Here is a 16523-nt window from a genome sequence, read left to right on the forward strand (position 1 = left end):
CACTCTCACCACTGCTATTCAATATAGTTCTGGAGGTTCTAGCCAGAGCTATTAGGCAAGAAAAAGAAATTAAAGGGATACAAATTGGGAAGGAAGAACTCAAACTATCCCTCTTTGCAGATGACATGATTCTGTATTTAGGGGACCCAAAGAAGTCTACTAAGAGACTATTGGAACTCATAGAAGAGTTTGGCAAAGTAGCAGGGTATAAAATCAATGCACAAAAATCAACAGCCTTTGTATACACAGGCAATGCCATGGCTGAGGAAGAACTTCTAAGATCAATCCCATTCACAATAGCTACAAAAACAATCAAATACCTTGGAATAAACTTAACCAAAGACGTTAAAGATCTCTACGATGAAAATTACAAAACCTTAAAGAAAGAAATAGAAGAGGATACCAAGAAATGGAAAAATCTTCCATGCTCATGGATTGGAAGAATCAATATCATCAAAATGTCCATTCTCCCAAAAGCAATTTACAGATTCAATGCAATACCAATCAAGATACCAAAGACATTCTTCTCAGATCTGGAAAAAATGATGCTGAAATTCATATGGAGGCACAAGAGACCTCGAATAGCTAAAGCAATCTTGTACAACAAAAACAAAGCCGGAGGCATCACAATACCAGATTTCAGGACATACTACAGGGCAGTTGTAATCAAAACAGCATGGTATTGGTACAGAAACAGATGGATAGACCAATGGAACAGAATTGAAACACCAGAAATCAACCCAAACATCTACAGCCAACTTATATTTGATCAAGGATCTAAAACCAATTCCTGGAGCAAGGACAGTCTATTCAATAAATGGTGCTGGGAAAATTGGATTTCCACGTGCAGAATCATGAAGCAAGACCCCTACCTTACACCTTACACAAAAATCCACTCAACATGGATTAAAGACCTAAATCTACGACCTGACACCATCAAGTTACTAGAGAACATTGGAGAAACCCTTCAAGATATTGGCACAGGCAAAGAATTTCTGGAAAAGACCCGGGAGGCACAGGCAGTCAAAGCCAAAATCAACTATTGGGATTGCATCAAATTGAGAAGTTTCTGTACTGCAAAAGAAACAGTCAGGAGAGTGAAGAGACAACCGACAGAATGGGAAAAAATATTTGCAAACTATGCAACAGATAAAGGGTTAATAACCAGACTCTACAAAGAGCTCAAGAAACTCCACAAAAACAAAACCAACAACCCACTTAAGAGATGGGCCAAGGACCTCAATAGACATTTTTCAAAAGAGGAAATCCAAATGGCCAACAGGCACATGAAAAAATGTTCAAGGTCATTAGCAATCAGGGAAATGCAAATCAAAACCACAATGAGGTTTCACCTCACCCCGGTTAGAATGGCTCACATGCAGAAATCTACCAACAACAGATGCTGGCGAGGATGTGGGGAAAAAGGGACACTAACCCACTGTTGGTGGGAATGCAAACTGGTGAAGCCACTATGGAAGTCAGTCTGGAGATTCCTCAGAAACCTGAAGATAACCCTACCGTTCGACCCAGCCATCCCACTCCTTGGAATTTACCCAAAGGAATTTAAATTGGCAAACAAAAAAAAGAGGTCTGCACCCTAATGTTTATTGCAGCTCAATTCACAATAGCTAAGACCTGGAACCAACCTAAATGCTCATCAACGATAGACTGGATAAAGAAATTATGGGATATGTACTCTTTAGAATACTATACCGCAGTAAGAAACAACGAAATCCAGTCATTTGCAACAAAATGGAGGAATCTGGAACACATCATGCTGAGTGAAATAAGCCAGTCCCAAAGGGACAAATACCATATGTTCTCCCTGATCGGTGACGACTGACTGAACACCAAGAGGGAAACCTGTTGGAGTGAGGTGGACACTATGGGAAATGGTGGCTTGATCAGCATAGCCCTGACTGTTAATGAACAACTTAATACATTATCCCTCTTAGTAGTTTTTTTATCTGTTCTACTTAATATGACTGGTTTAGTTCTGTAATTGATGCACAGTTATTCTTAAGTGTTGAAAATTAACTGAAATGTGATCCCTGTTGAACATGGGAGTGGGAATGGGAGAGGGAAGAGATGTATAATTTGGGACATGCTCAGGCTGACTTGCCCCAAGTGGTGGAGTTGGAAGCATACCAGGGGATTCCAATTCAATCCCATCGAGGTGGCATGTACCAATGCCATCTCACTGTTCCAGGTGATCAGTTTCAGTTCACAGTTGGTCATGGTGGAGGGACTGGGAGTCAAAGGGAGCACATAGACAAGTCTAGTACCTGCTAACGCTAACCAATGGAGTAAATAAAGGGGAGAGTGATCCAACATGGAAGTGAGATACTCAGCAGACTCATAGAATGGCAGATGTCCTAAATAGCACTCTGGCCTCAGAATCAGCCCTAAAGGCATTCGGAGCTGGCTGAAAAGCTCATGAGAGTATTTCAAGCATGGAAAGCCAAGACACTCTGGCAAAAGATCTCTGCAAGTGAGATCCCAGTGGAAAGAACAGGTCATCAAAGAAGGAGGTGCCTTTCTCTGAAGGGAGGAGAGAACCTCCACTTTGACTATGACCTTGTCTAAACAAGATAAGAGTCGGAGAACTCAGAGGGCTTCCATAGCCTTGGAAACTCATGACTGGAGCATAGGGAGATTACTGATGCCATAGACAGGAGTGTCAATTTGTAAAGTCAACAACAGGAGTCACTGTGCACTTACTCCTCGTGTAGGATCTCTATCCTTAATGTGCTGTACATTGAGATTTAATGCTATAGCGAATACTCAAACAATATATTTCACTTTGTGTTTCTATGGGGGTGCAAACTGTTGAAATCCTTACTTAATGCATACTAAACTGATCCTCTGTAAAAAAAAAAAAAAAAAAAAAAAAAAAAGAAATTATCAATTCCCAACTTGACTCTCACTGGGATTAAACATGACAATAGGTCTGCTCTGATTTCATCATCATTTAAAAAAGAATCATCTATTATTTTTCACTTTATGTTTCTGTGTGGGAGCAAACTGTTGAAATCCATACTTGATGTATACTAAGCTGATCTTCTGTATATTAAGATAATCGAAAATGAATCTTGATGTGAATGGAAGGGGAGAGGGAGTGGGAAAGGGGAGGGTTGTGGGTGGGAAGGACGGTATGTGGGGGAAGCCATTGTAATCCATAAGTCGTACTTTGGAAATTTATATTCATTAAATAAAAGTTTAAAAAAATAAAAAAAAAAACCCACAATGAGGTTTCACGTCACCCCAGTTAGATGGCTTTCATACAGAAATCAACAAACAACAAATGCTGTGAGGATGTGGTGGAAAAGGTAAGCTAGTTCTCAGTTTTCTTTTGTGTGTGTGTGTGTGCAAGTTGTTGAAATCTTTACTTAGCATAGAGTTGGTCTACTGTGTACAAAATTAATTGAAAATGAATTTTAATGCAGAATGGGACTGGGAAGGGGAGAGGAAGGAGGAGGATGGGTGGGAGTATAGGTGGGAGGGTGAGTACAGTGAGAAAAATAAATATATTCCTAAAGTTGTACTAACGAAATTTGTATTCCTGAAAAAATTATTAATAAAAAATGAAAGTGCATAGTTTCACAGCTTCATATCATTCATTAGAAACATCTAGATGTTCACTTTCTCTTAATCATGACGTTTGGAGACAGTATTTCCTGTTTTTCATCCACCACCATTCAGTAGAGTTTGCTGTAAATATGAACTATGGTATCTAATAAGGAAAGATATTCTAGGATTTTTCCATTATGTGACAAAGAATAGCCATTCAAAGTAAGCCAGCACTAGAAATAACTCTGCTCAGAAGGGAAATTTGAGTGGACACTATAAAGCAATAGATCCCGAGACTGTACTCAGAAAGACTGAACTGGCCAAATATCTCTCACATTTCAAAATAGTAACAGCAAACAGCTAAATAAAAGTAAATTATATTCCACTATTATCACCACTCTAGAGAAGCATATAGGTTAAGTGTGAAGTTGGGAATTTTGTTTGGATTGACATCCCCATGGCTTATTTTCCACTTGTTCATGTCTTATTTCTTAATTTTTCTTTACCTTTTCCCCCCTTGTTCTCACATATTCATTTATATAGCTATATTCTCATCAGTCCTTAGGAACAACTACAACTATTTCAGTAGTCCTTAGATAGCACTGCAAAAATCTGTAATTGGCCTGATAGAGTAAGAATATAAAAACTGACCCAGCAATTCCTCTTTACTGAGAAGAAACAATGTTCCTCAGTGTCAGTAGCAATCATTCTAATTTTTGATAAGGATTTTCTAAAATGTATTCGTTGCAATATCTTTAACTTTTCCATATTGTATCCTATTATAGATCTCCTTATAACCATCCTTAATTCATACTGTTCAATGTAGGAATTCTGGTCTGATGCTTCTAATTGTTGAACAGTATATTCTTTAGCAACGGTTCTCAAATTGTAGTCTTCAGACCCCCTAGAAGTTTCCAAGAAACTTTTTTAGAGAAACTGCAAGGTCAAAACTATTTGTATATGTATAATACCACTATAATATTATTTGCCCTTTTCACTGTGTTAACATTTACACTAGTGGTTCAAAACCAATAGTAGGTAAAACTACTAGTGGGCTGGCGCTGCGGCTCACTAGGCTAATCCTCCGCCTTGCAGCGCCGGTACACCGGGTTCTAGTCCCAGTTGGGGTGCCGGATTCTGTCCCGGTTGCCCCTTTTCCAGGCCAGCTCTCCGCTGTAGCCCAGGAGTGCAGTGGAGGATGGCCCAAGTGCTTGGGCCCTGCACCCCATGGGAGACCAGGATAAGTACCTGGCTCCTGCCATTGGATCAGCATGGTGCGCGGACTGCATCGCACCGGCCGCGGTGGCCATTGGAGGGTGAACCAACGGCAAAGGAAGACCTTTCCCTCTCTCTCACTGTCCACTCTGCCTGTAAAAAAAAAAAAAAAAAAACCTACTAGTGGTTCAAAAGTCATAGAAAGTACAATTACTGACATTGCATACAAATCAAAAATAGCAACAAAATGGACAGGTATTCATTATATTCTTCACTGTCATTCACTTGCACTTAAAACAAAGATGTACAAAAACTTTCTTTGAGAGGGAGACACACCACTCTCATCTGCAGGTTTATGTCCCAAATGCCCATAATGACTACAGTTGAGCCACACTGAAGCCAGGAGCTGGCAACACAATCCGTCTCCCACATAGGCGGCAGGAACCCAGTTACTTGAGCCATCACTGCTGCCTCCCAAGGTCTGCATTAGCAGGAAGCTGGAGTCAGGAATCCAACCATGAGTTGAACTCAGGCACTCTGATGTGAGATGTGTACATCTTAACAGAGTCTTAACCACTAAGCAAAACAGCCATTCCTTAAAATTTCAACTCTTCAGAATATGTCCTTTGGATATTGTGTGAAACCAAATGGTAAGTACACACAAAGCCCTTCTGCTGCATATCAAAGTGAAATGGTTGTCTCTTGGAGCAGTACTTGGTATAACCTGAATTAGTTTGATATGTTTTTACATGGGATAACAGTTTTACCTAAAACATGGATGACAAAGTAGAGTTATTCAGAGTTGGGTGTTTGGCAGGAGTTTTCTGAAAAATGAGCAAAGTTAACCACATGAAAACAACGGGCATTATTTTTGCCAGGCATAAAATGCAGTTTAATGCAAAGATTACAATTTTATAAAATATGTACAAGCCACAGTGAATTTGAAAGTTATCAGCACATTAAAGATTTTTGAAATTGATAATGATAGTGTAGAAAGGTGATTATATAATAAAATATTTCAATCAACATGAGGAAGATCTGAAAACTCAGTATTTTTCAAATGATCATGATGCTACTTTTCATGCATAAAAGATCAAATTATAGCATATTCCAGTTGGTTTTAGTGTACCATAATATAAGAAGCTCCCTGATTTGGCTTCAGATTCTACATTGCAAGTAATTTTTTCCTAAAAAAATTTTTTTAACTGACACATAAAAATAGTGTATATTTATGGCACATACCACATGATATTTTGGTATTATGTAAATCTTGTAGAATGTTCAAATTAAGGTAAGTATAAATGTCTCCTCAAATACTTACTATTTCCTCATGGTGAAAATATTAGAAATCCATTCTAGATGTTATTTTTAAATTTTAATTAGTTTTTAACGGATTCAATGTGCTTTGTAGACACAATTCTAAGAACGTAATGATATTCCCTTCCTCCTTCCCTCATTCCACCTCTCCCCCACTCCCCGCCACCAAAATTTAGAAACAACCAAGATGTCCATCATCAGATGAATTGATAAAGAAAATGTAGTATATATACACAATGGAATATTATTCAGCTATAAATAAAAGAATGAAATTCTACCATTTACAACAAAATGGGTGCAACTTGAGTACATCATGTGGAGTGAATAAGCCAGACCCAGAAACTTAAATACTTCATATTCTCCCTTACATGTGGGAGCTGAAATTAAAAAGAAAAGAAAAATGAGAGAATTGTCTATGTGTATCACTATTGCTGCAAATATAATTTTGTAAAACTTTGTTTTATATCTTTGTGAAACCAGTGGTTAAGAATGTTATATTTCTATAGTGTTAATTATCTGTGATTACTTTAAAATGGACTGTATATGGGTGAAAGGGTCATTTTTTTCATTCAATTATTGTTTATCACCATTGTCTATATTTCCACTAAACTAGGGTCTTTTTGCTTTTTATTTGTTAAACTTCTTATTTGTCAAAGCATTAAGCCTTTTTTAACTGTACTGTAAATTTAAAATATGTTATCTCAAAAACTACAAAAAAGGAAATAGATAAGGAAGGAGAGTGGTAGGGTGCATCAGTTCCTGGCTTATTTTATTTAACACGGCAGCTTCCATTTCCATTGATGTTGTCACAAATTTCAAAATTTCATCCTTTTTATGGTTGAGTAGTGTTCCATCATTATCCATTCATCAGTTTATGGACATTTAAGATTATGTCCATTTCTTTGCTATTGTGAATAGTATATGAGAATGCAAATATTTCTTTCACATGTTTTTGTTTCCTCTGGACACATGACCAGAAGAGGGACCACTGGATCATACAATAGTTCTAATTTTAATTGTTTGAGGCATCTCAGCACTGTTTCCACTGATGTCTGTACTAGTTTACATTACCATCAACAGTGTGCAAAGCTTCCCTTTTCTCCACATCCTCACCAGAACTTATTTTGTTGTCCTTTGGATAAATAACCATTTTGACTTTTCTGAGGTAATGTCATTGTGATTTTGATTTGCATTTACCTGATGTTAGTGATGTTGAACATTTAATCATATATCTGTTGGCCATATGTATGTCTTCTTTTGAGAAATGTCCAATAGAATTATTGCCAATTTTAAAATCAGATAACTATAGCCAATGTTGTTGCAAAGTAGGATAAGCTACAGCTTGCTACACCGGCATCCCATATCCATACTTGAGTGTGGTTTGAGTCCTGATAATGTGCCAGGGAAATCAGTGGAGTATGGCCCAACTGTTTGGGTCTTTGCCTCTCATATGTCAAAGAGATGGAAGTTCCAGGATCCTGGCTTCAGCCTGACACAGCCCTGGTCATTGTAGTAATTTGGGGAGTGAACCACCAGATGGGATATCTCTGTCTCTCTGCCTTTTAAATAAATCTTTTTTTTTTTTTTTTTTTGGACAGGCAGAGTTAGTGGGAGAGAGAGACAAACAGAAAGGTCTTCCCTTGCCGAAGGTTCACCCAAATGGCTGCTACGGCCGGCGCACTTCGCCGATCTGAAGCCAGGAGCCAGGTGCCTCCCCCCGGTCTCCCATGCAGGTGCAGGTTCCCAAGAACCTGGGCCATCCTGCACTGCCCTCCCGGGCCACAGCAGAGAGCTGGACTGGAAGAGAAGCAACCAGGACAGAACCGGCACCCCAACCGGGACTAGAACCCAGAGTACCAGAGCCGCAGGTAGAGGATTAGCCTAGTGAGCCGTGGCGCCGACCTTAAATAAATCTTTTTTAAAAGCATATTATGGGCCGGCACCACAGCTCACTAGGCTAATCCTTTGCCTGTGGCGCCAGCACACCGGGTTCTAGTCCCAGTCGGGGCACCAGATTCTGTCCCGGTTGCTCCTCTCCCAGTCCAGCTCTCTGCTGTGGCCCGGGAGTGCTGTGGAGGATGGCCCAAGTGCTTGGGCCCTGCACCTGCATGGGAGACCAGGAGGAAGCACCTGGCTCCTGGCTTCGGATCGGCGAAGCATGCCGGCTGTAGCGGCCATTTGTGGGGTGAGCCAACGGAAGGAAGACCTTTCTCTCTCTCTCTCTCTGTCTAACTCTGCCTGTCAAAAATAAAAACAACAACAAAAAAGCATATTATTATTTTGCTACTGAGTAGTTTCCTTTTATGTTCTGGATACATAGCCTTTGTGAGATATACAGTTTTCAAATACTTTCTCCTATTCTTAGTTGTCTCTCTGTTGATTGTTTTCTTTGCCATGCAAAATATTTTTGTTTTCATAGAATCTTATTTGTCTATTTTTGCTTTTGTTTATTTGTGGGGTCTTATGAAAAAAAAATCCTTGTCTATTGTAATCTCTTGAAGCATTTTCTCCATGCTTTCTTCTAAGAGTTTCAGTTTCAGAATTTGTATTTAAGTCTTTAAATCCATTTTGTGTTTGTTTTTTTAATATGGTGAGAGACAGAGGTCAGTGTCATTCTTTTGCAAGTGATTATCCAATTTTCTCAGCACCATTTATTGAACATGTTGTCCTTTCTCCAATTCATGTTCTTAGCACCTTTGTGAGATATATAGTTGGCTGTTGGTGCAATGTATAGTTCACTTCTAGGTCTCTGTTCTGTTCTACCTGTCTATACATCTGATTTTATGTTAGTACCATAGTGTTTTAATTACTGTAACTTTACAGTATATTCATATTTTGAAGTCAGGTAGCATAATGCCTTATAATCTGTTCTTTTTTGCCCTAGATGATTCTGCAGGTGGGCATTGTGATACAGCAGGTTAAACCAAGCTTGGGATGCTCACATCCAATATTGGAGTGTCTATGATTAAATCCCATCTCTGTTTCTGAGCCAGATTCCTGATATTGTGCCTGGGAGACAGCAAATAATGGTCCAGGAACTTGGATTCCTGCCACCCTTATAAAGAGCCAGTTTGGGGCTTCAGCTGGGCTATTGCAGGCATTTGGGGGAGTGAACCACTGGATGGATGATCTCACTTTTCTCTGACTCTCCCTTTCTGTTACTTTGCCTTTCAAATAAATAAATAAAACTGTAATTTAAAAAAAGGATTGCTTAGCTTTTGTGGTTCCCTAAGAAGTTTAAGACTGCTTTTTCTAGTTCTCTGAACAATTTTATTGGTATTTGGTAGAATATATAAATCATTTGGGGGCAGTATAGACATATTAGCAATATTGACTCATCCAATTTATGATATCCTCCAAATTTTTGTGTCCTCTTTTAGTTTCTTTCTTCTGTTTTACAGTATTCATTGCACAGACCCTTCACAACTTTGATTAAATTTATTCACAGGTATTTTACTTATCTATTGGTAGCTACTGTAAATGGGATTGCTTTCTTGATTTCCCTTTCAGGTAATTCACCATCAACTACAAAAATATCAAGTTTTGTGTGCTTTTTATTCCACAATTTTGCTGTACTTGTCAATTCTATTATTCTTGGAAGAATCTCTAGATTTTTTTTTTTTTAAGATTTATTTTATCTATTTGAAAGACAGTGTTACAAAGAGAGGTAGAGACAGAGAGAAGGTCTTCCATCCACTGGTTCACTCCCCAGATGGCCGCAAGGCTGGAGCTGTGCTGATATGAAGCCAGGAGCCAGGAGTTTCTTCCGGGTCTCCCACGTGGGTGCAGAGGCCCAAGCACTTGGGCCATCTTCTACTGCTCTCCCAGGCCATAGCAGAGAGGTGGATTGGAAGAAGAGCAGCTAGGACCAGAATCAGTGTCCATATGGGATGCTGGCACCTCAGGCCAGGGCATTAACCTGCTGCACCACAGCGCTGGCCTTATCTCTAGGCCTTTTTTTTTTTTTTTACAGGCAGAGTGGACAGTGAGAGAGACAGAGAGAAAGGTCTTCCTTTGCCGTTGGTTCACCCTCCAATGGCCGCCGCGGCTGGCGCACTGCGCTGGTCCAAAGCCAGGAGCCAGGTGCTTCTCCTGGTCTCTCATGGGGTGCAGGGCCCAAGCACTTGGGCCATCCTCCACTGCACTCCTGGGCCATAGCAGAGAGCTGGCCTGGAAGAGGGGCAACCGGGACAGAATGTAGTGCCCCAACAGGGACTAGAACCTGGCGGAGGATTAGCCTATTGAGCCGCAGAGCTGGCTCTAGGCTTTTCTATATAAGATCATATCATCTGTAAACAGTGATGATTTGATTTCCTCCTTCCCTTCCCAATTCAGTTGCCTTTTCTTTCTCATCTGATGGCTCTGGCTATGACTTATACTACTATGTTAAGTAAAAGTGGGCATCCTGGTCTTGTTCTCTCACAGAGAAAGCCTCCAACTTTTCCCCATTTACTGTGATGTAAATTATTAAAGTTTGTAATATACAGCCTTTATTATGTTGAGGCATGTTTCCTCTCTACTTAGTTTGTTCAGAATTTCTACCATGAGGGGGTTTTGGATCTTGAACCCCAATAACAGAATATTTGCTTTTAATATTGCTTCAAAGTTCCCATAAGCCTTAATTCTTTTCCCTTTCTCTTTTATCTCCTGTTTTTCAAATATTATTTGAGTTCAGATATATTTTTCTGTTTGATCTACTTTGTTAATGATCACTTTCATCACACCTTTAACTTCAATTATTGTACTTTTCAACTTTAGGATTTTTTATTTTTAAAATGACTTCAAACTATCAAGTTTCTCTGATAGAGTACTGACTGGCTTCCCTTTGTTTTCCTGAAGCTCATTGAATATTCTGTAAAGTTATTCTGAATTCTCTGTCCAAGAGTTTGCACATATCAGTTGCTCTACAGTCAGTTTCTTATACCTTATTTTGTCCATTACATGAGGTTACTGTTCTCAAGTCCTTGATGATCATTTCCATATGACAACTGCAATAAAGGATTAGATATTCATTCCCATTAAATTCCATTAATCTGGCTTTGTTTTGTGCTGTTCCTATTAATTCTAAGCATACTATTTTCTCTGAGTCTATGTTGAGTATTTCAGCACTAGATGGCACCCTAAGTCTAGGTTTGCCACAAGTCTGTGGTTAGTGTGTTGTCATTGTCAGAGTCCCCATACCAAGTTTATCCCAAATGTGCAGTTTGTGTGCTATTTAGAAGGAACTGGTAGAGTGACTAAAAAGTATAGTCCATCCAAACAAGTCTCAACCTGAAGCCAGGGTGAGCCCAGATTCTCATCATTAGTCACCAGTGTATGGTCAGACATTGCAGGATCCTGCTTGTGTCTGGGCCTTCTGGGGGAAGAATTGGTCCCTGCCTCCCATGCAATGACTTGGTACCTACCTCCTTCTTCCCTAAGTGGACAATGACTCTACACTGGGGTCCTGGGATAGGGGGAAGAAGTGGTGTGAAATCCATGACCAATGTCACAGTACCAAGTCACATCCAAGAGTCCACAGTCTGCTAAGAATAGTGTACCATGTAGGGAAGAGCAAGGTCTATGCTACCATCACAGGCCTGATGCTATAGTGCACTTGCAGTCCAAGGCTATTGTTAACTAGCCATCATTTAGGCTTAGGTCACAGGTCTCAAGATTGCATCCTATGGCCCCAGGCCTAGAGACAGGGCCTGTTGGGATTCTCCCAGTATTGGTTCTGTTCTGGAACTGAGTTTCCAGGCAAAGTTGTGTGTTTCCTTTTCTCACCCCCAGTGGACAGAGTGTTTCTCTAAGAATTGGATGCTGGGGGAAAGGTAATGAAGGAGCCCTTGGGTTCCAAGGCTGATGCCAAGTCACACCTGCAAGGACCAGTATAGAATCAGGGTATACCCCAGGCCCACACAGCAAGGCTGCTAGTGATGCTAGGCAAGACACAAATATGTCCCATCAGGATGCAGATCTACAGACTCCATCTGTGAGTGCTGGCCTAGTGTGAGGGCTGCTGGATTTTGTCTTGTGCTGGGTTTGACCATGGTGGGCTTGACACTGAGTTCCTAGGCAAGGTCCTGTGCTTACTTTCCTGTTCTACTCCTCAGGAATTGAAGTATATTCTACTGTCTCTCAAGAATTAGCTAGTCCCATGAGAAATCTCTTTTGGAGGTAATTCCTAATTACCCTCAATGACCTAATTACCTCCCTCAAGGCCCCACTTCTGAAGATCCACACCATCTATGAATACTATTGCCCTGAAGGACCACACCTCCAAGTATACAGACTCTTGGGTCACCTAAACCAGAAACAGACCACATAAGGCCTGAAGATTTATTCTAAGTTTTTAAAAAAGAGTTTGAAGTTTTAGCTCTTGAATTCACTTTTTTTAAAAAAATTCCTGTTTTTAAATAATTTATTTGAGAATTATTTGAGAGGGAGAGACAGACAGAAAGATCTTCCATCTGCTGGTTCACTCCCCAAAATGGCCACAACAGCTGGAGCTGAGCCAATCTGAAGCCAGGTGCCAGGAACTTCTTTTGGGTCTCCCACATGGGTGCAGGAACCCAAGCACTTGGCCCATTTTCTACTGCCTTCTCAGGCCATAACCAGAGAGCTGGATTGGAAAAGGAGCAGCCAGGACACAAACAGGTGCCTATATGGGATGCCAGCGCCGCAAGCGGAGGCTTAGGCTACTATGTCACAGCTTGAGCTCCATGAATTTAGTTCTATGATGCATTTTAATCTTTTGTATATGGTGTGATGTGGGGGTACAACTTAATTCTTTTGCCTGTGCCTAACTAGTTGTCCCAGTACCATTTGTAGATTTCTTTCCCTCATTGACTGAATTTTGGATCCTTTTTTTAGATCTTAAAAATATGTTTTGAAGACCAGTCATCTTAATTTTGATAAAAGTCTTGTTCATCAATTTGTTGTTTTATGGATTTCTTTTGGTGTTGTACCTTAAAATTTTTAAAAATTGTGAATTCAAGGTCACAACAGTTTTGTTTTCTCATAGATTAATCACTTCAAATTTTGTTAGCCCTTTTTGGCTTTTGTAAGATATTAACGTTTCTGGTTTATCCCATACAGATGTCAATTTTTACAGCACATTTTTTTTTTCCCCTGAAGATCCTCTATTGAATTACAAAGGCACAACTTTGAAAAGTAAGGAGTGTACACATTTGTGTTTATTTATAAATCTGTTTTGGGGCCAGCGCTGTGGAGCAGCAGGTTAATGCCCTGGCCTGAAATGCTGGCATCCCATATGGGCGCCAGTTCTAGTCCCGGCTGCTTCTCTTCCAATCCAGCTCTCTGCTATGGCCTGGCAAAGCAGTAGAAGATGGCCCAAGTCCTTGGGCCCCTGAACCCACATGAGAGACCCGGAAGAAGCTCCTGGTTCCTGATCAGTGCAGCTCCGGCCATTGCAGCCATTGCAGGAGTGAACCATGGGACAGAAGACCTCTCTCTCTCTGCCTCTCCTCTCTCTGTGTAACTCTGACTTTCAAATAAATAAATGAATCTTTAAAAAAAACATCTGTTTCACTCATCTATTTATGCCACTGTCTTAATTTCTACACTTTTATAACAAGTCTTACAATCAGATATTGTTTGCCTTCAAATTTATTAATTTTCTGGTTGTTTTGGAAATTCTAGGTCCTTTCCATTTCCATGTGAATTTTAAAATGCTTTGGTCATTTTCTATTTTTAAAATAGCTGGTATGATTTGGATTGTATTGGATCTTAGAGTAACTTAGGGAAAACATCTTAACAATATTGAGACTTCTGAATCTCTTCATTTATTTGGGTTTTTAAAATTTTCTCTTGGGGCCGGCGCCGTGGCTCACTTGGTTAATCCTCTGCCTGTGGCGCTGGCATCCTATATGGGCGCCAGGTTCTAGTTCTGGTTGCTCCTCTTCCAGTCCAGCTCTCTGCTGTGGCCTGAGAAGGCAGTGGAGGATGGCCCAAGTGCTTGGGCCCTGCACCCACGTGGGAGACCAGGAGGAAGCACCTGGCTCCCGGCTTTGGATCGGCACAGTGCCGGCCATAGCAGCCATTTGGGGGGTGAACCAACAGAAGGAAGACCTTTCTCACTGTCCCTCTCTCTTTCTCTCACTGTCTATAACTCTACCTGTCAGATAATAATAATAAAAAAATTCTCTCAGCAATGTTCTATAGTTTTCAGTGTACTGCTTTTTTCCAGCTTTTTTTTTTTTTTTTTATTTACCCCTTAGCACTTCATGTTTTGGAAGGTATTATAAACAGCACTTTTTCCTTAAAATCTCACTTTTATCTACACAGTCATTTATGAAGTCTAAGAGAAGGAAAAGGCCAACCCTGCTGTTCTGGTTTTGAATTCCGCAAGTGAACGTACAGGGTAATAATTGAACAGCATGATCAGATTATAAATTATTGCCTACACCAATCAGTGCTGGACAAATTTAAATTGTTCCTAAAAAGATTTTCTAACCTTCAATAAAGCTAAGATATTTGAAACCAAATAGCCTCAGGTGGGGGCAACACAGCATCCCTGCCACCAGAATCTTTCTAAATTTGTTCAACATTTAGTAGGTAGCCAATGAATATTTCTAAGTCAGGTAGACAGAGATAAGTAAAATATCTCTGCTCCAATTTAAAAGTTGGTTTTAACAGGGTAGTGTATAATGATATAAGGTAGTATTTCCCATGATGTGTTACATATTTACATATATACAACTGATTTTGTAGTAAGTAACCCAATTATTCCTGAAATCATAGTAGCCTGTTGACATTAGGAAAAAAGTAAGGAGAGATAGGCTTTACTCTGCAATAGTCTCTTTGCTGAAATAATGGCATTACTGTGATCAGTCTTTCTCAGATGTATAAACAGCAGCAGAACTTGAGCTGGAAGAGAGCTGTCAGGCCTACCAGTTGCCCCATTTCCCTGTGGAGATAGATTCCCTATAGACTTCTGGAAAGAGCCAAGCTAGCAAAACTATGCAGGCCATCCTCTGCCTGCTCAGTCATAGGCTACTCAACATCTACTATTTCCAACACTGGCTAAAGTAAGATGAATTAGAATAGGAGAGGAAAGTGATGAACAGGAGCTATCTTGGAAAGACAATCATGATCAGCTTCACATGAGCTGGGCTACTCTATCCCCCACCATCCAAGAGCTATAAAACTTCCTTTTAAAGAGAAATGAGTCACTTAGAGAAAAATATGTAAGTAACACTACAAGCTATATGAGAATATGGCAGACTTAAGAAAACAGCACAAAACTATAAGCTGTAAAATACTATATAAGACATATATAACTGAATGTTACATAAGGCATTTAAAGAATGGCCCATGAAAGATCTAAGAAATAAGTACCATCATGACCAGAGAGAAATCAGTTACAGTGATGATGGTCAAGTATGACTTTCAAAGAAACAAAGTCATAAGGCCAATTCCAAATGAACAGACAGATAGGCTAAAAGCACTCTAAAGAAAACAAGTGGTAAGCAGAGAAGAGCTTAAGCAAAGATAGACATCCAAAGTGGAATCAGAAGATAGTGAAGGCACTTCAGAAAAAGATAACTCAGCTCTTCATTTTCTTATATAAACTTACTTGTATTTACTTGCGTTATAATGTATTCTTGCACAATACAGGTTACCCAAAATGTGAATGTATGAAAATACCATTCACAAAATCATATAGACCACATAAACAATAACCACTATATTATCATAGCTCTAAGACACTGAATAGTGGTTAACACCATACAACAGTGTTTCATATCTATAAATTTTCTTAAGTTTCCTAAAGCCATTTAGGTGGAATAAAGCATCCTTACTTCCTTATGTCCTCTGGTTAGACTTCTATTACAGGATCAGCAAATTCCAAACAGGTAACAAGGGAAAAATAATAGAGAAGAAAACATTAGTAAAGTGAGTATATTTGTCAGCCTTTCATTGCTTTATCTAACATATCTGAGAGGAACTACTTAGGTAGGCAGGTTTACTTAAGGTTTATACTTTTGAAGGTTCACAACTCCAGATTACTGGCTCCACTGATCTAGCCTCTGGTGAGGGTGGTAGCTGACTGAATACAAGTAAAGGAAAGATCAAATGGCAAGTCATGAAGCAGAGAGACAAGGTGAGCACAGTTTTCCTTCATGCCATTGTTTCAATCCTTACTATGCCACAATGATTTGATTATAGGGCCTCTACTCTAAAACCTAATCTTATCACAAACTTTATAAGAGACTACCATTGAAACCATAGTTCAATTAAGTTCCATTCTTAATCCATTAACATAATAGTTTTGAGATTAAGACTTTACACATGGGCCTTTAGGGGAGAACTCAAATTATTTTGCAAATCAATACAGTAAATAAATTAACAGAGGAGGAAACTGAATAATGACAGGAAAATCAGAAAGAAAAGTCTCATTTTTGTATCCTGGGAAG

General features: G+C 39.6%; 1 protein-coding gene across 6 annotated transcripts in view; it reads right to left on the minus strand.

Moving 5' to 3' along the window:
* The window catches only part of ETAA1 (ETAA1 activator of ATR kinase), a 61924-nt gene that overhangs the window by 29631 nt on the left and 15770 nt on the right, over positions 1-16523 (minus strand). For 4 of the 6 annotated variants that reach the window (XR_016229318.1, XR_011386606.2, XM_089326359.1 and 1 more), the window contains one exon: positions 15909-15933. The exons of the other annotated variants lie outside the window; for them this stretch is intronic. Coding sequence is in view for 2 of the 4 variants with exons in the window: in XM_070069032.2 (XP_069925133.2) it covers positions 15913-15933 (21 nt within the window). In the remaining 2 variants the exon portion in view is untranslated. The remainder of the gene's footprint in view (positions 1-15908; positions 15934-16523) is intronic. 6 annotated transcript variants of the gene reach the window in all.

The sequence above is a fragment of the Oryctolagus cuniculus genome, chromosome 2 (genome assembly GCF_051225735.1).
Source record: "Oryctolagus cuniculus isolate XC-2025 breed Fujian yellow rabbit chromosome 2, ASM5122573v1, whole genome shotgun sequence".
NCBI classification, from domain to species: Eukaryota; Metazoa; Chordata; class Mammalia; order Lagomorpha; family Leporidae; genus Oryctolagus; species Oryctolagus cuniculus.